Genomic DNA, 26712 nt, shown 5'->3' with positions numbered 1-26712 from the left:
AACGTGCTGTTTCGACGGGTTCGGACCATAGGCAGAAGAGTGTTAGATGAGAGGGGTTCGTTGGGCATGCAAAGTGATAGTTAGAGTCATGCCGGGTCACATTGTACACAGCAAGGAATACAATTCCCTGTTCTACACTACCGGAATTAACTCATTTCAACAGTAAGTTTTGGGACGAACGAAACACACCAATCATGACGCCAGCCAGAGCAGGAATTGCACTTTATATATGTAATGTTTGTTTTTACATATTTTTCGATTTATTTTTTGTCTTAAAATAATGAATAATATTGTATCTTCATTTCAAGCCGATTGGAGCAAAATTTACGAAGTTATGAGTATTTTTATACCGGTCTTATGAACGTTTTACATCTGATTTCAAAACATTAAAGTGTTTTCAATGTTGTGCCCTTTATAACTTTAAAATTACTGGACCAATCCTTTTTGAACTCTATTTCTATATATAATGTACGAGGCAACGCCGGGTACAAACTTCTAAATAATTTTTATTTTACAATAACAAATTAGCCAATTTTTTGTCAAAAAATCATGTTTTTTCCTGTAGAGTGTAAATTTTAAGTATGCCCCATGAAAAAATATAGGTTCCCACATCCACATCTATAAATCTCATCCATAATATTCTCCTGGAGATCGGTGAGCTCTTCCGAACCCAAACTTTCTGCCGGATAGTTGAGGAGTAGCACAACCATCCGTGTGCTCTTAAAGCATTGGAGTAAATACGGTGGCGCCTTAGGCGTAATTTGGCCGATCTTTCGTTTTGCGGCTTTTCCTTGAATATGGAGAGACTGCCCTTTCGCCTTTCGGTCGGGGTTCTGTTAACCAGATGGTGCCTCTGATTCCCGCTACTCTCTCTAGACGGATGCGGTGTTAGCACTTTTCAGTATCTCTGCGTGTTGCTCTACGTTACCCTGTTAAGCCTCGTCTGGAGATTTTCTATCCTGGAGGTGTCTTCAGTTCTTTTTCAAGCTGGCACTGTTCCAAAGCGCTTAAATAGTTTTAAAAATTTAAGGATGAGTAAGAGTTTTCTTTTACAATTTAAAAAAATTTAAATTACACATCTAGAAAATGCAAATTTCAAATGTGAAAAAAAATTTTTTTTTTAAATCATAAATATTATATTTTTTGAATACCAAATTGTTTTAACATATTTAAGTTATAACGAAATTAAATATTTTATTAATAATATAATCCAATAGTAAGATTCGCATGTGGCCAAAGAAGAGCGTTTATATGGCCACGTATTATGTTTTATATCGACGGCAGGCATTTTCGAACCTAATTGTTGGTTATGTATTCGCAGTTCTCTTTTACGTTATCTTTGTTTTAGTATTCCTTGTAATATAGGCTCACTTCGAAAACGTACTACGGGAAAGTATCGAGACAGTGGGCGTTTTCGCTAATGCAATCTGCGCAGTATGCATGATGCAATCAGTTCGAAAAAGCATCACTGTCGTAGTCGCAACCTTGCGACATTTGAAAAATAATTGCAAAAAAAAAGTTCACCAAAAACAACTGCGCTAGCTAAAATGTTATTGTATTGTAAGTTATTAATGTTAAATATAATTTTAATATTAAAAACTGTTCGTAATTAATAACTTTCTTCTTTATTTTTTAAACGGTTAATTTTCTTTTCGTAACTTTCTAATAGATGTCGATCATTTTGCTATCCCGCACATTTATATTTTTAAAAAAGGAGCAGTTTTTTTTTAGCAGTTTCAAGCAAAGGCATAAGCCAGCATAAAATCGGCAGTGCAAACTGCACAGTGTTGTCAGTATTTAGTGCATTACAGAAAAGACAAATTATTAAAACAATTAATAAGAAAAGTTATCAATCTGACTTCGCTATCGTTGGATATGTAAATGTCGAAAAAACATCAACTGATATGCTATGGTAAATGCTTTTCAAAACATGATTGAAATGTCAAAAAAATTCTGGATGGATTACAGAACGTTATACTTCGCTCAAATACATTGAAATTGACGTTTTCCAAATCAGACATTTTCAGGAGTGTTGTGGAATCAAAGACAGATTTGCGTAGTTGCTAGAATTGCAAACCAGTTCTGATTTTCAGTGGTGTCACAGAATATGATTGGATTTTCATCTTTTCGAACATATCCAAAACCAATATTTGAATCAGCTTCTGAATAAATTTGAAAGCGTTTGATAAATTGAAAATACTGAATAAAATTTACTAAAGTGTACAATGAGTTCCGCTATTTAAGCTTTTATTTTATTGGAAGAAAAAAGCAATGCAAAAATGAAAAGGAAGATATTAAAAGATCACAGTAATCCAATCCACTTGACGCACCAGGGGAATTTCATGTGAAAATTGGCTTGCATTTACTTGTAGGTATGTTTGTATATATGCTTACTTCACAAATTTATATCACATTATCCACTGAATAAAGACGCATTTGTGTGTGAAATTACGCTTATGTTTTGTTAATCGTTTTAAAATATCTGTCTTTTTTCCATAAACTCAATAATTATAACATAATAACGATAAATTAAATCGTAACAATAATATATATTAATTTCTTAACTTACATTTCAAATCTGGTAGCGACTATCCTCTTGCTTTTTTCTGATAACAAAACCGATACAATTTATATTTCGAACGTCAAACCAATAATATCTGAATTCATGACAAGTACTACATTTTTTTTACGGTTTCAATTCTGATCCCGACAACTATGAGATTCTACAGCACCCTTGATTGTGGGAATGTTCGAGTCTCAATCACTGCGACAAAATTACAAAACATCATACTCGACTTAAAAATGTTGCACCATATGAAAAAGTCAATTCAAATTATGACATTTATGAGCGCTAAACTGACAAAATCGGCATTAGCAAGAAAGTTAAGCGATATTGCTGTTTATTTTAGTTTATAATTAATTAATATCGTTGTAATTGTGCTTTAAGTACATATTCTAATATTTATTTAAATGTATTTTAAAACAGAAACTTATTTCTAGATTTCCACTTCTCAAACGTTAAGCGAGTAAAATATTTGCATTGATTAGGGGCTGCAATATTGTTAAATTTATTTGCTTGCTCAAACATCACCCTGTGCCTCGGTCTACATTATTGTATAAAACGAACTTTTAATTAAAAATAACAATTTCTTGTTTTTTTTGTTAGTTTGTCCACAATTTTTATTAAGTATATAATCAAAATAATGAATACACTATTCCAATGCCTTAATCCAAAAAACAACTCTGACCTAATGAATATATAACATCACTTTCTTATATGGTTATTAAATATAAAAATAATTGCATTTATATATGTTTTAATTGTAATTTTAAAAATTTGCAAGTTTAATTCTGGAAGATATATATAATACGTAAATCACAATATTTACTAGAGTAGACTGAATAAATAGCAGACAACTAGGCTTGTAGCGAGTACTTGATCAGCAAAGATTTTTCCGGGTCCTGAGTTGCATAAATTACCCCGACAATAGCAGTGTATTTTACTGGATGCTGACAGGTGATTTTCCTTAAATTCTATACAGCCTTCATCGTATACTTCTTGCACAGAAAATTCTTGGTGCCATCGACGATTCTTAAAGACCTGTAAAATATTATTTTAATTTTTTCGCATAAAATTTCGTTTATAACTATTAAATTATTTACGAAATTTTAAATAAATTATAAGAAATCACCTTTTCTCAATCGTTGTTATTAAATAAAATGCAGATACTAAAAATAAATCGTCTATATTATATTGGTATAGATTATACAAAATACTTTCAAATTGCAATTTACAATACGGACATTTTACGTTTGAGCGTACAGAACACAACAGTACACTATCTGATTCATGGTTTAAAATATTATAGCGTTTACATACACTGTAGGAAAGTTGTTGCTTGCAAGTAGTTGGATATATATCAAACATTGTTTTAATAATTTACCTAATTTTAGTGAAATTTCATAAAATATATAAATTGCAGGCTGTAACTGCAGTGGGCTTAGGTCCTCTGAAACTTATGAGTTTAAACGAAATATTAAGAAATAAGAAACATAATATTCCAGAATCCATCTTGTTACATAAATGTGTATATGATCTGATGTCTTATTTGATAAAAATAGGCTTTCTAAAAAGAGTATATAATTGAGTACAATATCCCCCGGATAATTGCTTTTTAAAAATTGCACAATTAAAGGTTCCATTAACCGGGAAATCAATTATCCGATACTCGTTTTATTAAACAATTCATTCAATTACAGGGACCCCGCATAATTGCACATGCACTTTAGTATTTATCCCGCCGCTAATAAGTTTAATGTGCATATCTCCTAAACCGCTAAAGCTATAGTAACCAAATTCACTGAGAGCAAATGTTTTTATTTTTATTGACGGTGTGAATATGGGTGAAATCGGGTGACAAGCCCACTCCCCATGTAACGGTACTGTTAAAAAATACTAAAAGCGCGATAAACCAAGCACTAGACACGTCAAAGACATTAAATTTTATCTCTGGGATGGTATAAGATGACTTTATAGGAACCGCGTTCAAAATTAGTCAGTGAGCGTGGCACCGCCCACTTTTAGGTGAAAACCCATATCTTGGGATCTGCTTAACCGATTTCAACCAAATTAACATAACGTTAATTATTTTCATAACGTTCTTTAAAATTAATTCGTTAAAATTAATTGCATAACGTTCTTTTCATATTTCTATGACATAGTGCGAAAATGGGCGAAATCGGACTACAACCACGCCTATTTCCCACATAACACCATTTTCAATACCATCTGATTCTTTCACTTTCCACTATGCATATCAAGATCGTTGCTTACATTTTTAAAATGTTAATTGGAGTAAGTTATTTTTTTTTATACCTATTGTTAAATCTACCTGAAAAACATGTCGCCAGAGATAATTTTTTTAAAAAAGTTTTTGTGCAATTAACCGCGAGAAATTAAAGGTATATTTTTCAATAACACATATTTTTAACCAATTGCGAGAAAACCAATTAAGCGGGAAAATTTACACGTATTTTTTATGCAATATATTTTTGACCGATCAGGTGATTAAAATAAGCGGGAAAATCAATTAACCGGGGGTCTATTAAGCGGGGAATACTGTATAACACACCTGTTTAGTATCTTTTTGCGGCGCGCATCCCCTTATAATAGTATTTTGATTTTCGTTTTGCAAATGAAGTGTTGAAATGGTCTTTAGACACATTGTCGAAAATGGGCAATCAATGATAAAATCTTCAGACCTGTCAAATTTGGTGCACATTGGCGTCAAAACTGTAATATTTTCTATCTCATTTTTTTCTACAGTAACGCTGCATTTGAAACATTTTATCGCTGTGATGGAATCTAAAATAAAACAAAAATTAAGATAATATAATTAACATAATACGTATTCCAACACAGAGTTTAAAAATAGTAAGTAAAGGTTAGTCAACAACGCAGCTGTGTATACAGTAATAGACATTTTTCTCTAAGTGCAGTATATTCACAAGAAAAACAAAAATTTAAAAAGTCTGATTGTTCGTGTGTACTCTTGTTCCGATATTTGCGCAAGAATACCGGGTATCATGAAGAAACAATTTTATATAAATGGCTTACAGATATATTTATTGATTTATTTTACATCGAAAGTGGTCGGTCGCTTAGATTATACGGGTTTGGAAATTAATAATATAATTTACTACAGTAAAACACGGTGGCGTCACGAAAAAGGAAAACAGTTGATTAAAATTGTTGAAACGTCGTGTATGGTATTTGTGTTGTGGAGATTCGTGGAGCAAAAAATTAGCTACATCACAGGCTTAACTTTTAAACAGCATTCCAGAAGAAATGCAGAAAATATCTCCCAAATTTATTAAAAATGTTTTTTGCTCAACATAGCGAAATAAAATTTGAATGAAATGCGTTACATTTAAGTTCGATTTATTGTAATGTTCATATAAGAGTTTAATCAAAAATAATTGAAAGGTGCTATTCTCATATCAGTCTTGTGGAGAAATAAATTGTAAATAATTTTCTTAAAGCTATACTTTTCATACGAACCTATTTTTGACAGCATCAGTAATCCTAGAGTTAAAAGATGTATAAATATTTTGTTGAAGTACCAAATCCCGATCTATTACATTGTAAAAAGATTTGAATTAATATTAAGAGAACTACACTGTAACCACTTTTTTTTTTGTGCAGAAAATATGAAGTTTTTGAATTATTTGCAATAATAATATCCTTACAGACATCTACTTGTACATATTTATTGTTGACCATTTTTTGAAATATCTGTTGGCTATAAAACAAATACTAATATTTGGGTATACTACATTGCTATATGTGTGATCAACCGTAGTAAAGACAATACTATAAAACAATAAGACATCTATAATTGCGCGAAACTGCTGCCGCGAACTCCGAATTGTACTTTACGAGAGTATCGTCGTTCGTCGCCATTTCGTGTATATTTTAGATTAATGTGAGCCCTAATTATAGCCGGTAGTCATGTCAAAATCAGGAAACTACCACAACTGATCTTCCAAAAATCGTTGCTCTTTAAACACTTTGCCAGGTATATCGGTATATATTGAAATTTTGAATGTTAAATTTAAAGAAAATTATTCAAAATATGGACCATTGCTTTTTACACATTTTGACCACCTTTCTGGCAATTCGTGGATACCATGCCAATAGAAATGTTCGTCTTTTGAAGAAAACCAATCAGACACTAATCATGTAGGAATTGAAGTGCTGCTCAGCCAATGCGTGTTCCATCGATGAAAACAAACGGTAATCGGAAGGTGCCAAATCTGGTTAATACGGCGGGTGGGGTAGCATCTCCCAGCCAGCTTTGATTATATCCTGAACCGACTTTGCTTTGTGTGCAGATGCATTGTCGTGTAACAAAATTACTTTGCCGTGTATTCTGGTCGTTTTTGGTCAAAGCAAATTGATCATTTGTTGTCTGTAGTATAACAGTTTCATTTCATGAGTTTTAGAAGCATATGATATACCACACCCTTCTGATCCCACCAAACACATTGCTTTGCCTTCTTACCGAATCGATCAGTCTTTACAGTCGGCATTGTTGTTTGTTCCGGATTAACCCATGATTTTCTCCATTTAGCAGTGACAATTCGATGCAAAATTGATTTTCTTTCGTGTCTTCAAAGCCAAATTTCACAGTGTTTTTTTTTGTGGCACCCATTTTCCACACTTTTGGGTCTTTCCCATAGCTTTCAAAAATTCTGAAATTATTTCGTGTGCAACATGGCTGTTATTTGATTTTGGCTCAGATTATCATCTTCATCTAATATTGTTTTCAATTCCAATTGAAGAACGTTCTTACATCAAAATCATTTTCTCTGAATCGTTGAAAACATCTTTTGCATGTTGCTTCTGATAGAGCATGATCACCATATGCCTCGGCAAGCATTCGATGCGAGTACTTTTCTTCAACTAAAAACAAAAAATTAATGCTTTCCGCAAATCATAATTTTCCGGTACAAAGTTTTACTTTTTCAACACAATGAAAAAATATGATGTTTATAGGGTTATTGAATATGTTTGACAGATATCATGCCAACCAAGCTCGTTCTCAACAAATGTTCCCTACCAACAGATTTATATCTTAACGCTCATATCATCACCGGTGCACCTGGTATGAATTTTTGAAGTAATATTTCCTTTCATACTTTTTTGTTGAGAAATATTTTTTAAGAATTGACATTGTCGATTGATGCGTTAATATGATTAAAATAATGTTTATAGTTATAATAATTGTCCATAATTGCAGCATTCTTATAAATTGATAGTGTTTTTAATGTCTTTATAAAATCGTTCCTCAGCAGAGGCATACTCCTTAACCTTAACAGTAAGTTTCTCAAACTTGACTACAAAGCATAATATTTTTTTGTTCGGTTTTCTCTAAACCTGTTGGTTCCATCGTTACAATTCGTCACAATTTAGTTCGTCACAAAATACCAAAAAATCCATACGCCTTTTAACATTCAGTGGAGATAGCAAAGATTTCTTCTAGGCTATTAATCTCAACTATCTGGAAACTATTTTTTTACTTCAACATGTTGAGACAAAATATAATTCAACTAGCGGTTGTTTGTAACACCTAAAACTAATCGAGATAGACGTAGAGTTATATATTATATATTATATATGTACACACTAGCATTCTTAAGTCTACCCTTTTTTGGCAAATAAATGTTTACTGGAATTGTAAATGGTGTTATATGGGAAATAGGCGTGGTTGTAGTCCGATTTCGCCCATTTTCGCCATATAACATAGAAATATGAAAAGAACGTTATGCACCGAATTTGGTTGAAATCGGTTAAGCAGATCCCAAGATTGGGTTTTCACCTAAAAGTGGGCGGTGCCACGCCTTTTAACTGCAGATGCCCCTCCCTAATGTGAACCTTTGTACCAAATAACAGTCTTGTATCTTATTGCGGAGCTTAGTTATGGCAATTTATTTGTTTTTGATTAATGGCGTTTTGTGGGCGTGGCAGTGGTCCGATTACGCCCATCTGCAATACCAACCGTCTTTCGGTAAAGACAATACTATAAAACAATAAGACATCTATAATTGCGCGAAACTGCTGCCGCGAACTCCGAATTGTACTTTACGAGAGTATCGTCGTTCGTCGCCATTTCGTGTATATTTTAGATTAATATGAGCCCTAATTATAGCCGGTAGTCATGTCAAAATCAGGAAACTACCACAACTGCTCTTCCAAAAATCGTTGCTCTTTAAACACTTTGCCAGGTATATCGGTATATATTGAAATTTTGAATGTTAAATTTAAAGAAAATTATTCAAAATATGGACCATTGCTTTTTACACATTTTGACCACCTTTCTGGCAATTCGTGGATACCATGCCAATAGAAATGTTCGTCTTTTGAAGAAAACCAGTCAGACACTAATCATGTAGGAATTGAAGTGCTGCTCAGCCAATGCGTGTCCCATCGATGAAAACAAACGGTAATCGGAAGGTGCCAAATCTGGTTAATACGGCGGGTGGCGTAGCATCTCCCAGCCAGCTTTGATTATATCCTGAACCGACTTTGCTTTGTGTGCAGATGCATTGTCGTGTAACAAAATTACTTTGCCGTGTATTCTGTTCGTTTTTGGTCAAAGCAAATTGATCATTTGTTGTCTGTAGTATAACAGTTTCATTTCATGAGTTTTAGAAGCATATGATATACCACACCCTTCTGATCCCACCAAACACATTGCTTTGCCTTCTTACCGAATCGATCAGTCTTTACAGTCGGCATTGTTGTTTGTTCCGGATTAACCCATGATTTTCTCCATTTAGCAGTGACAATTCGATGCAAAACTGATTTTCTTTCGTGTCTTCAAAGCCAAATTTCACAGTGTTTTTTTTTTGTGGCACCCATTTTCCACACTTTTGGGTCTTTCCCATAGCTTTCAAAAATTCTGAAATTATTTCGTGTGCAACATGGCTGTTATTTGATTTTGGCTCAGATTATCATCTTCATCCAATATTGTTTTCAATTCCAATTGAAGAACGTTCTTACATCAAAATCATTTTCTCTGAATCGTTGAAAACATCTTTTGCATGTTGCTTCTGATAGAGCATGATCACCATATGCCTCGGCAAGCATTCGATGCGAGTACTTTTCTTCAACTAAAAACAAAAAATTAATGCTTTCCGCAAATCATAATTTTCCGGTACAAAGTTTTACTTTTTCAACACAATGAAAAAATATGATGTTTATAGGGTTATTGAATATGTTTGACAGATATCATGCCAACCAAGCTCGTTCTCAACAAATGTTCCCTACCAACAGATTTATATCTTAACGCTCATATCATCACCGGTGCACCTGGTATGAATTTTTGAAGTAATATTTCCTTTCATACTTTTTTGTTGAGAAATATTTTTTAAGAATTGACATTGTCGATTGATGCGTTAATATGATTAAAATAATGTTTATAGTTATAATAATTGTCCATAATTGCAGCATTCTTATAAATTGATAGTGTTTTTAATGTCTTTATAAAATCGTTCCTCAGCAGAGGCATACTCCTTAACCTTAACAGTAAGTTTCTCAAACTTGACTACAAAGCATAATATTTTTTTGTTCGGTTTTCTCTAAACCTGTTGGTTCCATCGTTACAATTCGTCACAATTTAGTTCGTCACAAAATACCAAAAAATCCATACGCCTTTTAACATTCAGTGGAGATAGCAAAGATTTCTTCTAGGCTATTAATCTCAACTATCTGGAAACTATTTTTTTACTTCAACATGTTGAGACAAAATATAATTCAACTAGCGGTTGTTTGTAACAACTAAAACTAATCGAGATAGACGTAGAGTTATATATTATATATTATATATGTACACACTAGCATTCTTAAGTCTACCCTTTTTTGGCAAATAAATGTTTACTGGAATTGTAAATGGTGTTATATGGGAAATAGGCGTGGTTGTAGTCCGATTTCGCCCATTTTCGCCATATAACATAGAAATATGAAAAGAACGTTATGCACCGAATTTGGTTGAAATCGGTTAAGCAGATCCCAAGATTGGGTTTTCACCTAAAAGTGGGCGGTGCCACGCCTTTTAACTGCAGATGCCCCTCCCTAATGTGAACCTTTGTACCAAATAACAGTCTTGTATCTTATTTCGGAGCTTAGTTATGGCAATTTATTTGTTTTTGATTAATGGCGTTTTGTGGGCGTGGCAGTGGTCCGATTACGCCCATCTGCAATACCAACCGTCTTTCGGTACCAAGAAACATGTGTACCAAGTTTCATGAAGATATCTCAATTTTTACTCAAGTTACAGTTTGCACGGACGGACGGACCGACAGTCACCCGGATTTCAACTCGTCTCTTCATCCTGATCATTTATATATATATAACCCTATATCTAACTCGATTAGTTTTAGGTGATACAAACAACCGTTAGGTGAACAAAACTATCATACTCTGTAGCAACAAGATGCGAGAGTATAAAAACGAGGCAGCGGATCAAACGATTTTAAATTTGAGACAGCGCGAAACAAGATGGTATGACAATAACAGTGTTTAACTGGTTTCTAACTATATGAAGATAAAAATCCCAAGAGTTGAATGCTACAACAAACATATAAAAGGAGTTGATCTTGCGGATATGATGCTAGAATTGTAAAATATCAATGTATAAATTCCTCTGTAGTCAATAGTTGGCTGCTGTGTAGCAGAGATCTCAAATATAGAGAGGCAAAGTAAATCCTATCCCTCCTACTCTCGCCCTCTGAAGCAACCTGTTATAAGCATATTTTGAAGAATCTGTAAAATCAACACAATTTGACAATCTTAGGCCCTGGGCAAAAAGGGAAGCAAAAGGCAGATGCAGACTGGTGATCCGCGTTCTAAATGCAGCATATCCAATGTAATCCGTAAAAAAATCGTTTTCTTTCTTTTCACACTTAAATTTCAATAAAAAAACTGTACATGTTGCCTATAGGCAACATCCTGTATCTAGGGAACCAGTATATCAAGAACTTCGACATTTTTATCAGTTCATACTTACGTCATGACTAATAAAAATCCGTTCTCAAATTTTTTTAGCTGCTTGTAATTCGGGCATGAGAGGGCTAACCGAAAACCTATAATGTGCTATAACTAAGCTCAAAACTAATATAAAAACTGTAATTGGTACAGGGGCTCGTAGTAGAGAGGAACATTCGTGAACGGGATATTTTTTAATAGTTATTAAATCATACATCAACAATATTAATACCATATGATTCTTTAACTTCACAACATATAAATCAAGCACCAACTAAGAATTGGAGTAAAACTTTATACATATAGTGGCTTTGAGATATGTTATCTCACGTCATTTGTCGAAATCGAACCACAATTGTTCACGCCCACATGTACCGAATATGTTTCGCGCAGTGCCTATGGCTGACCTATTACTGAAAATATCAGCCTATCTGAGAGATATATCGGATTTTCCATTAGGGATCATATGATTTCTAAGCGTCGTTTCGGCCATTTTTAATATGTCATGATCTGTAATTTTTTTCATAGTATTCAGTAATGATTACAATTTCATCATGGAAAGATATACGTAAGAACAACGTTCACGAATAATTCAACTTTATTATCAAAATATACGTTCTCCAATTGCAACTTTTCATGCGCTTTTGCCATTTTATGGTCGTAATAATCGTCCACCTGTGCTCGATATTCGTCGAATTGTTGAAAATTTCGAGCGTACATTTTCCTTACATAATGTTTAAGTGCCAATAAGATAAAGAACCGCTGCCGTTCAGAAAAGTGTTGCTGAAGACCGCAATTTGTCGATTCCAAGACGTTTGGAGATTCGATAATTTTTTGAAATTTTGACAGTGAATGGCCTCCAAGAAATTGTAATTTAACACCATTACACTACTTCTTGTGGGGAGACTCCAGACTCTCAAGATTTAGAAGTCAATATTGAACGTGCTATTCATGGCACACGACTTAATATAGTGAAAAAAGTACTCAGAAATTGGGTTCATTGAATTCTTTCCTGCAAAAGAAGTCGAGGAGGCCATTTGAATGATGCTATATTAAGAATTTAATTGTATCGATTGTTCTTCACAATAGATAAAAAAACATTTGAATTTCCTTAACAATTAGTGTTTTTTTTTTAAAGAAATCACCACTCTTATAGGAAAACACTTTAGCATTCAGAGCCAATACTTTCGTGATAATAATGAGCTTGTGTTGAAAATTGCTAACACTCATATACCTAATACAAAAGTTTTCAAACCTCAAGTTAATTTTTTTTACCATATTTACACGTGAGTTATCTTAAATGAAATCAGAGGTCCAGGTAAAGCTAGGCAAGATTTCACAAATGGACAATTTAAAAATTAACATACATCCTTTAGCTCCCAAAATTTAATAAAAGAATTTCAAATTTCCGGCAGGCTTTATACATCGGTGTGTAGATATAAACCTCTAACGCAACTATCGCAATGAAAGTATCACCATACTCAACGATAGTTGAGCGACACTCAGCTTACGATAATAAATCTCGATGCAGGAGTGTATAGACCGGCTAAATAGGCCGGAAATGGTTTGACTGAGGAGCTTGCCCGCTCCGTTGCGGTTGGTCCCCTTACCAAAAAGGAGCTGCTCCGCAAGGAGGAGAGAATGGACAGGGAAACGTATTGACAACAACTCACAGGCAAATTTGCTAATGGATGGTTACAACATCACGAGGTTTAAAAATATAATCGAAGTCCGGCTACTTGTGGAATTTTACACTGGGCACTGTAGGCTCAAGAAGCACCTATTCAACATAGGTATAACTTTTTCTGCCCACTTCTCCGTGCGGAGCAGCTCATTTATGGTATGGGAGCCCACCGTAATATAGGGTTCGGGTCCCATCATCCTAAAAGCCGTAAAAGAGCAGCTAACTCATTTATGAAAACAGTGGCCAAGACTGGATTGACAGTCAGGGACGGTTTCATGTGTTCGGTTTAATAGCTATTCTCTTCTACCACTAAACTCTTAATTTGGACCTTCACTGTCATCAATTGGACCATCTGAAGTTGCAAAATATGTAGGTATGGTTACCCTTATATATATATATGGACGCAACCCTTATGTTACTTCGTAAATAAATAGAATTTAAGAACATTAAATGATTTAAAGTGCACTACTTAATGTGATTTAAACATGTATTCAGTGAAGTGTTAGTGGATATTAAAGTAAACAATATATATAAGGAAAAAATTCATTATAAATCGAAAAATTACATACTATAAATTGGGGAAAATTTGGCCTTCAAATGTAAATATCGCAAAAACTAGTTCCCCTTGCAAAACCTCTTCTAACCCTCTGTGTGCACATTTTAATTCCGAATTCGGGGGATTTAGAATATCATCCCAGCCCAGTTCAATTTAGTGTAAAAATAATGTATCTATTTTTATTAGACCTTATATTTACCCCTAACAATTTACAACTGGTCTAAATTGAATTGAAGTGAAAGCAAATCAAATTAAGAATATCTGAACTATTTTAAGGCTACACGAATTACAACTAATTTCAGTAGAAATTTCATTGATGCTGCCAATCTAAAAAAGTGAAAGATTAAGTTATAAATAAATAAAGGCTGATAAATTTGAAATGAAAACTTAAAAGAACACATTTTAGGTATTGTTTGCGAAATATTGAATAAATATTAAAATTAATATTAATTTTAACTTATATAAAATGGCAAAATTGTTGGGGTTAAAACTTATGTTCTGCGAATAGGAAATATGCTTCATCATGTGAAACCATTAGGACTTGTATTCGAAAAAAAACATTGGCGGATCCAACACCGGGGTGGTCGTTATCCCTTTCGCGTCCTATATCTTTCTGCAATTTTTTAGCAAATATTAAAATAATTAATATATAATAAATATGTAAAAACATTGTAGTGAAGTGTAAGTGTATAATAAGTGCATAATATAAAAGAAAAATAAACTATAAACCGAGAAATGGTAAGATAAAATTTTCAATTTAAAATGCAAAAATCTCGAAAACTATAAAAAGGCGGCTATAATTATATACATTCTTGATCTGGAGAATCTCCTCTATCCAGCTATACCCCTTTTAAACCTGAAGTCGTGGGATGGTATACTAAAGTTTCCCCTAATTAAATATTTAAACACTATCTTACTGCTACTACTTACTTTCTGAGCGTGGACTTACGATGCTTAGTGTATATACATCTGTGGATGTACACACGTGCTCATATAATTAAGTCATTCAGTATTTTTTTAAAATATTAAAAAAAAAAATATGTTTTTTATGTAACATCCCTTATATTCCGGGGACAATAAGTTCCGTTATTCTAGAAACGTTGGCGATTTACATCGCAGTTAAGTATTTCCATTTCGGAGAGTTTTGATAAATTTTTCATTTTTTTGCAATCAAAGTGTGCTCACATAATTAAGTCATTTTGTTTAAAACGGGTAAATTTAATATTTTTCGCCACAGTTTACATCAGTATTGTTCTTTTTTACTAAATGAAGTTATTTTTAACAAAATTTTAAGTAATCGTCGCCATGGGCAAGAATAAAAGCACAACTTCAATTGAAAGAAATCATATGGGAATGTTTTCAAAAATATCAAAATATTGCCAACGTTGTAGACGTTTTAGGGTTTTCCCGTGGTAAAATTAATAACGCTGTTAAATTTTATGAAATAAATAAGACTTTTGAAAATTTGCCGCGTAAAAAGCCAAGAAAGACCACCAAATCTGACGATAGGACCTTGGTCAGGCTGAGCAAATCGGATCCATTACAAGAAAATTCATTAAATGGCCGCATATTGAAAAGCGAAAATCGTTTGCCAAATACCATCTCTGGAAGGACTCCAAATTCTGGAATTTGGTAGTGTGGAGTGACGAATCCAAGTTTAACGTATTCGGCAATGATGGAAAACCATATGTAAGACGACCCCCTTTGCAAGAACTTAACCCAAAGTACACTAAAAAAACTGTTAAACATGGTGGGCCATCGGTGATGGTATGGGGTTGCCTCACGTCTTCAGGCGTTTGCCCGATTGTTAAAATAGACGGGAAAATGACCGGCGAAATGTACATGAACATATTGAAAAACAATTTAGACGGTGACTTTGTGGACAATTTACCGTTGGCTTGGATACTTCAACAAGATAACGATCCCAAGCACTGCTTACGGGTCGTTAAAACCTGGATAAGTAATCAAAATATCAGAATTCTAGATTGGCCAGCTCAAAGTCCGGACCTTAACCCCATAGAAAATCTATGGGAGATTATAAAAAGAGCCGTAGCTGCACGAAAACCTCGCAACAAGGATTCGTTATGGGAAATAATACAGGCAGAGGGAACTAAATAAGTCCCGCTCAATGTGCTACTTTAGTCCGAACTATGCCGAAGCGATGTATTGAAGTGCTACGTAATAAAGGATATCCAACTAAATATTAGCTTTAAGTAAAATAGAATTTCTAAAAAAAAGCCGTATACTTCGAATAATTATACTTTTCTTCAGGTGACTTAATTATATGAGCACAACATTTTGTATGGGCTAAGCGAATAAACGCAATATTTTCTTAGGCTTAAAGCTAGACAACAAATATGTATTCTGTTTACAATTAAATTAATATTTCTTCTATTTTTTTGTAAAATTAAGTTTCATTTCTGTACTAAAAATGTTGCTTTGAATAAACTTTCATTCCATTAGTGGCGTGACTTAATTATATGAGCAAGTGTGTACATAGCCTAAAGAATTTTCCAATTTTGTTTTCTTGGATACAAATTTGTGCATTCAATTGACACTAAATATTACATATGTATGTATAAGAATATGTTTGCTTTTACTGAATTCATAAGTCGTTTTTGATACAATTGATAAGTCGAGAGTCTTTAATCCTAATGTAATGCAGGTCTTGAATTGAAAATGTGTGCTTTATGCTAGTTCCTTCGCAGATAAATATATATTTATACAAAAAGATGTATCCGTACCCACAAACATACTATGTTTTTTACTTAAATGAATTTTTGGTATTAAAATAAAAGAAATTAAATGATATCGTTTTTAAATCCAATTATGAAAAAATCTATTGGTTCACTCTATTAATAAAATATTGATACCATTTTGCTTTTACGTAGTTGTACAGTATAATCTCCGTTGTGATGTTTATGTATTTTAAATAAAGTTAAACCGAATTAGAAATTAAACTGTCATCATTCCACCCTACAAAAACACTTCTCATATGTTCAGCACTCGTTTCTTCATCTTGGATAGAAATACGACAAGAACATCGATTAATGGTCCCAATGTTGCCGATCAAGTAATATTCGAATTCTTATTATACAGGGCATTTCAATAAGCAATAAATGTTGTCTAGATAACTTAATTGTTAACAATATTGCCAATGGTGACGACATATTGCTTATGTCTGGCAATAGATTATTTTCATGATAACTGTTGCTGCAATAATTTCATTAAGTGGTTTGGTGTTTTCATTTCTAAAAACAAATTTAGAGCGGCAATATACATATACACACATATATGGATGACTTTCCGCTCACGGATTTGTAATCTACTCGTAAAAATGAGACGATTTAAAAAAAAAATCATCTTTGAGGCCTCCTTAGTTGGGGGACCTAAACTATACATTTACCAAAATTTTTAGAATATTTAAAATTAGAAATTCGAAAATGCAACCCTTTGTCAGCTGACGATTAGGGAAATTGAAGCAGTTCAGCTTTTTGTATGACACTGCTGAATGAGTGCAACAGTGATGCATGGTCACACGTATGTATACATACGTGTAAGGAGAAAGTGGTGAGATTGTCACAGCGCCTAAGCGCGCATACCAGTTTTGAAGGTTTGAAAACCTAGTGTTTACTAGTTTTTTTTACCACTATTGGCTGGCAGGGAATAGTATGGATTTAATTCAATGACAAAAAAATTTTAAAACTTTATTTTTAGCTTTAGCCTAAAAGCGTTTTTATATATTGGTTGAATCAATGGCGTTACATTAGGTGGCCTAAAAATTGCGCAAATCAATCCGTCATCGGTAAATTTAACCAGTTTTCTTGTAGGTGACTTGGAGGATTTTCCAAGATAAGCAGCGCTTTCTTTAGAAGGTTTTGTTCATCCAAAAATTCAGTAAGCTTTAAAAGGCGAGTTAATGAAACATAGTAACTAAAGATTTCGCTATTTTGAAACATACCATTAATCGAAAACCTATAAAATGACATAACTAAGCACTAAGTTAAGTTATAAATTAGTAATTCGATTTTGATTGAAAATTACATAAATTTTTTTTCATAAAATTTCAGCTTGACGAAATTTGTAACTCTATATCCGATCAAGGCCAACTGCCGCTACAATTAGCGTTAACAGCAAAGCACTTTTCCATTGCTCAAACTCTAGTTGAAAATGCATTTGCAGATATTAATGCATATGATGCAGAGGTATCATAAATAATTTGTTTTAAATAATTTTGCCATTTTTTGCTTTCCAGGGATTAACATTATTAATAAGATCCATTAAAGATATTGATGAATTCGCGGCGAATTTTTTGTTGGATCATGGTTGTGATTTGGAGTTATCAGCAAGGTGCGTATTCAAGTTTAAATATAAGTAATATTGATTCACAATTTAAGTTTCAGAGCCTTAAACAAAAAATCTATCAGTAATAAATTTTACACCTACATTTTGAATTTTTTTTATTCATTGGATTTTTCTTATGCAATTATTTATATACAATATAAGTGTAATGAAGAACGATGATAACCTGTAATATGTTATTTGACACATTGTTACATGGTTGTTTTTTGACACCCCAACGAATTTTTTTACACAGTATTACTTTAAACGTTTTTTCGAACTTTTTTCCTACAACCGTACTAAATTGCTTAAGATACGAGGAGAAGACTTTGACGGTTTCAACATTCCAGATATCAACGATTTTTTTAAATTCTTCTTTTAAATTGCATGATGAAGTATTTCAAGTTTTAGATGGAAATAAAAATTTGATGAAAATGAACCAGGAAAAGCTCAGCAAAATAGCCATCTATCTTCTAAAACGACGATTTAAGGCTCTCTTAATTTTTGGAAATAGGAGAAACTCACACAGAGCCATGTCTGGTGAATATGGATGTATGTCAACATAAAAAAAAATTTAGACAATTGGACTCTCTAAACCCGCGAAATTTGAGATTCCCCTAATTTTTTGAACACACCTGTACAATTATGAAATAACTGAATATAAAGCCTACACAAAAAATTACAATTATTATTAAGGCCTACTTGTATATGGATTGATTTATATTTCCACACACAGTGCAATAAATTTCAAAAAAAAAAAAAAGAAAACTTTACAGAAGTGAAGTATTTACTATTTGCAAAATTTCCGCCGTTATATCCATGCTTATGAAGCAACAAGCTGGAGAACCTTGTACTACCTAAGCAAAGGCAAAAAAAAAAACAAAGTAAGAAAATAATATTTTCAGTAAGCTACGCTGTTATCAATACTTATCATACCACACAAACAGGCGACACCATATGTAACCGGATTTTTATTGTTGCACCAAAAGAGTTTCAGTTCTAATTATTGTTTCGTACATCCGACGAATTTAAATAAAAACTAATTTTTATGGTATCTTAATTTTAAGGTACCCTAATTTTGAGATTTTGCGATTTTGATGGTAATGGAGACAAAATTAAAAAATTAAAAAGGGTGAAAGCAAAATATTATTAAATTTCACAATGAAGGTGTAAAATAACACCCAAATAGCATGGACCATTGGTAAAAATTGGACATCAGTTCGGACAATTATTCAAAACCTTTGTTGTGCAATTTAACAATATTTTGCTCATCACTCTGAACAAAAAACTGTACTTAGTATGTAAAAATAACAATCCTAAAAGAACAGTGGCAGTCACCTGACCGGTCAACGCATGTGTGTGAGTTTGCATCTCTCTTTAACACATGGGTATTCGGAATTGATTCACTATATATCTATACTGTTCACTCTCATGACTTTTTCTGAGTCATTGCTGACCATAAATCCATCATAGCTGAAAATTGTCAGTGATGACTGAAACGCTGTCATAGCTGCAATTTGTCAGTCCTGATTGTAAATCTATCACAAAGGAAAAGTTCTTTTGCGCAGTAAATAATATAATCTTTATTTCTTTAATAAATTTTAAACTTTTAATCAAAATTATTTATAATAATATACATAAATATAAAAAGGATTGCAACAAAAATATAATTAAATAATAAAATATGAAAATAACTTTCACTTGATGCCATCTCCTCCTCTCAATAGCTCTGCGTACGTCTTTCTTCTATCAGTGGCTATTTCTGAATTTAAAAATGCAAATGGAAATTAACTAAATATATAGTTTTATTTGAAACTTATATAACTTACGCATGTATGTATATAAGTACATCATATTTGAAAACTCCTCTCAAAAGAAGCGTGCAACACTTTTCGTTCATCAATTTCATTCTTACACATGTAAGCAATTTCGGGCACATTTATATACTCCAAGGTTATTAATTGTTTGTCATTTTCAAATGGCCACTACTCAATATTGAATGGCAGAGCAAGCAGACAAAAAGGTAGCTAAGCCAAAAAGTCGTCAACATGACACAAATAATAACTTTTTTAAACCTCAAGCTATTAGCTAATACAACAAATAATATAATTGAGATTTTAATAAAAACCCAGCATTCATGTCCAATCAAAGAAATCAATGGCAATGTTCATGTGAAATATGTAAAGGGGACGAGCAAATAATAAAATACCACGCGAAGTAGTTCATTCAGTTCCTACAGAATTGAAAATCAAACACAATGTGTGTGCCAATGACATAAAGTCGAATAGAATATAAAAGTACTACCCCATTTGGCCCTTTTGCCCGAATCAGGCTACAAACAGTTGCTCAATTCACAATGTTTTCAGGATTTGGTCCAGTAACACTTTTTCTGTTTCCAAACAGCACGGAACTAGGAAATATGTTGGAGCTGGAGTATAAAGCTAATATGGGTCCTTTTTAGAGTTAAAAAAATGGCAATTATCTAAAATTTTCGTTTTCCTTTATAGACTTAGTCTTAGAGTACCAAAACCGCCGCCGTTTGTTTATTCAGATATGTATGCATACACATATGTATGTAAACATTATGTGCCCATACATTCTGTTGAATCAGTTTAATCGTCCTTTTAATTAATTGAAATTAGCTGCTTATAGTTTTTCAGTCAGTAGGTCTTTGGTTCTTGAGAGGTCTTTGGTTCTTGAGACATCTTGCTTGCTTTTACACTTAACTATCACTGCACCCGATTTTGTTGTCATTACATTTTTTATTTGAGCACTTGTATTAGTAGAAATATTTTTTTTAACTAGTTGAGCATAGTTTTTTATCCGTTCCTTTATTCTTGGTCTTAACTACAATCGCTGGAACTTTTTCAAACACTCTTTCTTTCTTATCCTCTTGTACTCCTTTAAGTTATGTCTATGGTATATGCACTGTGTGCCACGGAATGTCTTCCTTAGGAGTCGGATGTAATTCAGCCTGCTTTTTATCCAACTGGTGGCTTAGCTAATTTACAGGTGATGCAATTTTTGACAAACCTACGATATATTTTCGAACCAATAAAATCCATAGACTTTATCCAACGTTTTCTTCCAATCTAAATGCTTAATTGATTCGTGGACGTGATTAGTCACTGCCCATGAAAATGCTCTAGCGATAACGGGCAATCATTTGGTTTTACCGTTTCTTTGTATTTTTCTATATAAAACTCCTTTTCTCAATTCATAGGCTTTATCTAAATTTTCAGGCATTTCGTTATTTTTTAGCTTAGCTGATAACTTACTCTTGTTATCTCCGGATCACGCTGTTGTTCAGAACCTAGCCAATTATCAGTTACCTCAGACAATTCAATCCGTTTTTCAACAATTTTTTTCCACACTTCTACATTCTGCAATCAGCGGATTCCTTGATACAAAATTTACGTTTACCATTAGTTCTCCTTTTGTATATTGGATATCAAAGAACGACTGTAGAAAGGCACCCGCGGTAATTGGTCGGATTTTGTACGACTAGCTCTTAGCGAATTGCAAAAAGTAAATTCTACAAATTTACGCCCCTGTAAATAATGATGAAAATTTCATTGACAACTGCCAAAGTCTCAAATTCGTGCGAGTGATATTTCGATTCAGCATGTGTCGTGCATTTACTAAACTATTCAACAACATGGTTTCGATTTTCGCCATGTGTGCCAACGTTACTGACACTGCGATTTCCTCCAAGTCGTTAGCTTTTTACTTGGACATGAGTAACGTAATAATTCTACTGCCATATTCTGCGAATCCCTCTGCCGATTTAGAACGACCATTGAAAACGTTCAGTAAAATCGTTGTAGTTGTCTCCACTCTCACGAAGCGTTTAAAAAAGAGCTCTTTAAATTGTGTCCACGTTATGCATGCGAAACAGATTTGGGATAACCATTGTGAAGTGCTACCGTCTAGCGCCTTGCTTAACGTTATCACAAATGAGCGGCCTTCAAAGGTATTTTCAGCAAAAATCAGGACCACCGCTGTACACCATGCGTCTGCTAACGACCTTGGAGTCTACATGGACTTGATCATATCTATTATATACCGGTTCTGTGCTTCAAGGGCTGCAAAGATCTGGCCCGAATCTTGAACTCTAGGCTCAGCCGATCCTACTTCTGATGTAGGGGAGATATTCGGAGTCGGATTTATGATTGACACTTATTTATTTCATTTAAGCACATCTCACTTTACTTATTTATTTTCTTTAAGAACACCAAGTTCTTCTCGTCCCAACTTTTTGCTCAATGTTTTCAGGATTTGGTCCAGTAACACTTTTTCTGTTTCCAAACAGCACGGAACTAGGAAATATGTTGGAGCTGGAGTATAAAGCTAATATGGGTCCTTTTTAGAGTTAAAAAAATGGCAATTATCTAAAATTTTCGTTTTCCTTTATAGACTTAGTCTTAGAGTACCAAAACCGCCGCCGTTTGTTTATTCAGATATGTATGCATACACATATGTATGTAAACATTATGTGCCCATACATTCTGTTGAATCAGTTTAATCGTCCTTTTAATTAATTGAAATTAGCTGCTTATAGTTTTTCAGTCAGTAGGTCTTTGGTTCTTGAGAGGTCTTTGGTTCTTGAGACATCTTGCTTGCTTTTACACTTAACTATCACTGCACCCGATTTTGTTGTCATTACATTTTTTATTTGAGCACTTGTATTAGTAGAAATATTTTTTTTAACTAGTTGAGCATAGTTTTTTATCCGTTCCTTTATTCTTGGTCTTAACTACAATCGCTGGAACTTTTTCAAACACTCTTTCTTTCTTATCCTCTTGTACTCCTTTAAGTTATGTCTATGGTATATGCACTGTGTGCCACGGAATGTCTTCCTTAGGAGTCGGATGTAATTCAGCCTGCTTTTTATCCAACTGGTGGCTTAGCTAATTTACAGGTGATGCAATTTTTGACAAACCTACGATATATTTTCGAACCAATAAAATCCATAGACTTTATCCAACGTTTTCTTCCAATCTAAATGCTTAATTGATTCGTGGACGTGATTAGTCACTGCCCATGAAAATGCTCTAGCGATAACGGGCAATCATTTGGTTTTACCGTTTCTTTGTATTTTTCTATATAAAACTCCTTTTCTCAATTCATAGGCTTTATCTAAATTTTCAGGCATTTCGTTATTTTTTAGCTTAGCTGATAACTTACTCTTGTTATCTCCGGATCACGCTGTTGTTCAGAACCTAGCCAATTATCAGTTACCTCAGACAATTCAATCCGTTTTTCAACAATTTTTTTCCACACTTCTACATTCTGCAATCAGCGGATTCCTTGATACAAAATTTACGTTTACCATTAGTTCTCCTTTTGTATATTGGATATCAAAGAACGACTGTAGAAAGGCACCCGCGGTAATTGGTCGGATTTTGTACGACTAGCTCTTAGCGAATTGCAAAAAGTAAATTCTACAAATTTACGCCCCTGTAAATAATGATGAAAATTTCATTGACAACTGCCAAAGTCTCAAATTCGTGCGAGTGATATTTCGATTCAGCATGTGTCGTGCATTTACTAAACTATTCAACAACATGGTTTCGATTTTCGCCATGTGTGCCAACGTTACTGACACTGCGATTTCCTCCAAGTCGTTAGCTTTTTACTTGGACATGAGTAACGTAATAATTCTACTGCCATATTCTGCGAATCCCTCTGCCGATTTAGAACGACCATTGAAAACGTTCAGTAAAATCGTTGTAGTTGTCTCCACTCTCACGAAGCGTTTAAAAAAGAGCTCTTTAAATTGTGTCCACGTTATGCATGCGAAACAGATTTGGGATAACCATTGTGAAGTGCTACCGTCTAGCGCCTTGCTTAACGTTATCACAAATGAGCGGCCTTCAAAGGTATTTTCAGCAAAAATCAGGACCACCGCTGTACACCATGCGTCTGCTAACGACCTTGGAGTCTACATGGACTTGATCATATCTATTATATACCGGTTCTGTGCTTCAAGGGCTGCAAAGATCTGGCCCGAATCTTGAACTCTAGGCTCAGCCGATCCTACTTCTGATGTAGGGGAGATATTCGGAGTCGGATTTATGATTGACACTTATTTATTTCATTTAAGCACATCTCACTTTACTTATTTATTTTCTTTAAGAACACCAAGTTCTTCTCGTCCCAACTTTTCGAACTGACTCTGCGAGCGCAGCATCCGATTATCGGGCATTCTTTCTTTACTCTCAAAGTACCTAACGATTCCTGCCCCTCTTCTCTCATCCAAAAATATTCTTTAAATCGCATTCCAATTAAAAATTATACAAATCGAATGACCGATAACAATTGAATTCGCGTAAGTGCCATTTTAACAGAAACAAAATTAATTGAAAACAAGTAAGGAAATGCTAAATTCGGATGTAACCGAACATTTTATACTCTCGCAAAGTCAAATGGTATACTCGTTTGAGATTTCTTTGTGGAATGACTGATATTTTCGGTATAAGGTCAACTATAGGCATTGGGGTCCACATATTTAGTACTTAGGGTCTTGAACAGTTTTGGTTCGATTTAGACAATTTTTGGTCTCAAAGTGGCATACTTTAAACGTATTATTCACGCAAAGTTTTACCCCGATACAATCATTGCTGCTTGATTTGCATACTGGAAAGTGAAAGAATCAAATAGAATTAAAAATGGTGTTATATGAGAAATAGGCGTGGTTGTAATCCGATTTCGCTCATTTTCGCACTATAACATAAAGATATGCGAAGAGTGTTATGTACCGAATTTGGTTGAAATTGGTTAAGCAGATCCCAAGATATGGGTTTTCACCTAAAATTGGGCTGAGCCACGCCCACTGTCTAATTTGAACGCGGTACCTATAAAGTCATCTCATACCATCCCAGAGATAAAATTTATTGTCTCTTGCGTATTTAGTCCTTGATTTATCGCGCTTTTAGTAGTTTTTAACAGTACCGTTATATGGGGAGTGGGCGGAGTTGCCACCCGATTTCAACTATTTTCACACTGTAGGTAGAGGTTCTAAAAACATTTGCTTCCAGTGAAGTTTGTTATTATAGCATTAGCGGTTTAGAAGATATGCACATTAAACCTATTAGGGGCGGGACCACGCTCACTTTAATCATAAAAAATTTAACTGCAGATGCCCCTCCCTAATGTGATCCTGTGTACCAAATAACAGTTTTGTATCTTATTGCGGAGCTTAGTTATGGCAATTTATTTGTTTTTGATTACTGGCGTTTTGTGGGCTTGGCAGTGGTCCGATTACGCCAATCTGCAATAACAACCGTCTCACGGTACCAAGAAACATGTCTACCAAGTTTCATAAAGGTATCTCAATTTTTACTCAAGTTAGAGCTTGCACGGACGGACAGACGGACAGACAGTCATCCGGATTTCAACTCGTCTCTTCATCCTGATCATTTATATACATATAACCCTATATTTAACTCGATTAGTTTTAGGTGATACAAACAACCGTTAGGTGAACAAAACTATTATACTCTGTAGCAACAGGTTGCGAGAGTATAATGAAGAGCAATACTCATACATATGTATAATATATATAGATATAAAAATATAGGAATTTATTTTTATATATTAAAAAAAATTGGCATGACATACATTTATATTGTATATTAATTATTAAAAACCGCATAAATAAAACTTATTTAAATTCGTTTTGCAGGGAATCGGGAAACACTGCCTTACATATGCTTTCTCAGTATAATTCCAGAGAAACTGAACGAGATGAGTATAAGTCAATAATAAATATTAGTGAAAAGTTACTTTCTCTAAATCCAAATATTAATGTACAAAATAACCGAGGTGAAACCCCTCTTCATATAGCAATATTATCTGGTAACTACAAAATAATAGACATGCTGGTTTCTAGGCCTGATATTAATATTAATTTGCAAAACAATAATGAAAACACCGCCTTAGAATTGTGTTTATTAAATAAAATAGATTTATGGAAATTGCCTTTAAAACTAATAGAACTTGGAGCTAACGTCAACCCAATTAAAGCTTCGACTCAGGACGATTTGATGCAAGTTTTGGCAAAGAAGAGTTTGGAGGATTCGGCAATTTTTTTGGCAGATTATGCAGATCTTAGTCACGTCAATGCCGAAGGATTTACTGTACTTCATATAGCTGCACAAATGAACTTATCAAATTTAGCCGAAAAATTATTACAAGTCGGTGCTGGTTCAAATGCTCAGTTCCACAAATCTCAAATGAGGACACCTATTCACATAGCAGTGGAAGCTAATGCTATTGATGTTTTGAAAAAAATTGTAAATCAAAAATCATGCGCTTCAGGGGAACCACCAAACTTTGATTGTAAAGATGAGAATGGGAATACTCCGTTAAGCCTTAGTATAGAATTAGGACTTAGCCATCTTGTTTCTATCCTAATAGAAGGAGGCGCGAATGTTAATGCTCGAAACGATAAAAATATGACACTTTTGCATCAATCAATTTTAAATAAGGACGCGGACACTGCAATTTTGCTTTTGCAAAATGGCGCTGATGCAAATTTCCTAACTGGTATAACTATTATTTTATAAGTTATTACTTTTT

The 26712-nt window shown here is 33.7% G+C and overlaps 2 protein-coding genes and 1 long non-coding RNA gene across 3 annotated transcripts in view; 2 read left to right on the top strand and 1 right to left on the bottom strand.

The window, feature by feature from the left end:
- Positions 1 to 26712, top strand: part of LOC106620389 (rabankyrin-5) — a 37898-nt gene that overhangs the window by 5131 nt on the left and 6055 nt on the right. The window contains exons 3-5 of the mRNA XM_014238883.3: positions 17859 to 17993; positions 18044 to 18138; positions 25817 to 26679. Of these exons, the coding sequence (XP_014094358.1) occupies positions 17859 to 17993; positions 18044 to 18138; positions 25817 to 26679 (1093 nt within the window). The remainder of the gene's footprint in view (positions 1 to 17858; positions 17994 to 18043; positions 18139 to 25816; positions 26680 to 26712) is intronic.
- On the bottom strand, positions 3147 to 16849 carry LOC106620390 (uncharacterized). The gene is made up of 4 exons (XM_014238884.3): positions 16662 to 16849; positions 6062 to 6134; positions 5133 to 5365; positions 3147 to 3601 (listed from the first exon to the last, which is right to left on the bottom strand). Exons 1-4 carry the CDS (start codon positions 16662 to 16664, stop codon positions 3389 to 3391), a joined length of 522 nt encoding a protein of 173 aa, XP_014094359.1. The 5' UTR covers positions 16665 to 16849; the 3' UTR covers positions 3147 to 3388.
- Positions 13625 to 16758, top strand: LOC138855852 (uncharacterized). The gene is made up of 2 exons (XR_011394964.1): positions 13625 to 16360; positions 16454 to 16758. It is a non-coding gene; the product is annotated as an uncharacterized lncRNA (long non-coding RNA).

Source organism: Bactrocera oleae, chromosome 2 (assembly GCF_042242935.1).
Source record: "Bactrocera oleae isolate idBacOlea1 chromosome 2, idBacOlea1, whole genome shotgun sequence".
Lineage (NCBI taxonomy): Eukaryota > Metazoa > Arthropoda > Insecta > Diptera > Tephritidae > Bactrocera > Bactrocera oleae.
Note: the sequence above shows the minus strand (reverse complement) of the source record. Positions and strands in the feature narration are given on the sequence as shown.

Bases quoted from the DNA above. Each gene is read 5' to 3' on its own strand.
- LOC106620390 (XM_014238884.3), bottom strand. The intron at 5,366-6,061 runs GTTCGTATGAAA...GTTTTATTTTAG, and splicing joins ACTGATGCTGTCAAAAATAG to ATTCCATCACAGCGATAAAA. The intron at 3,602-5,132 runs GTGTGTTATACA...AATATTTTACAG, and splicing joins CGCAAAAAGATACTAAACAG to GTCTTTAAGAATCGTCGATG.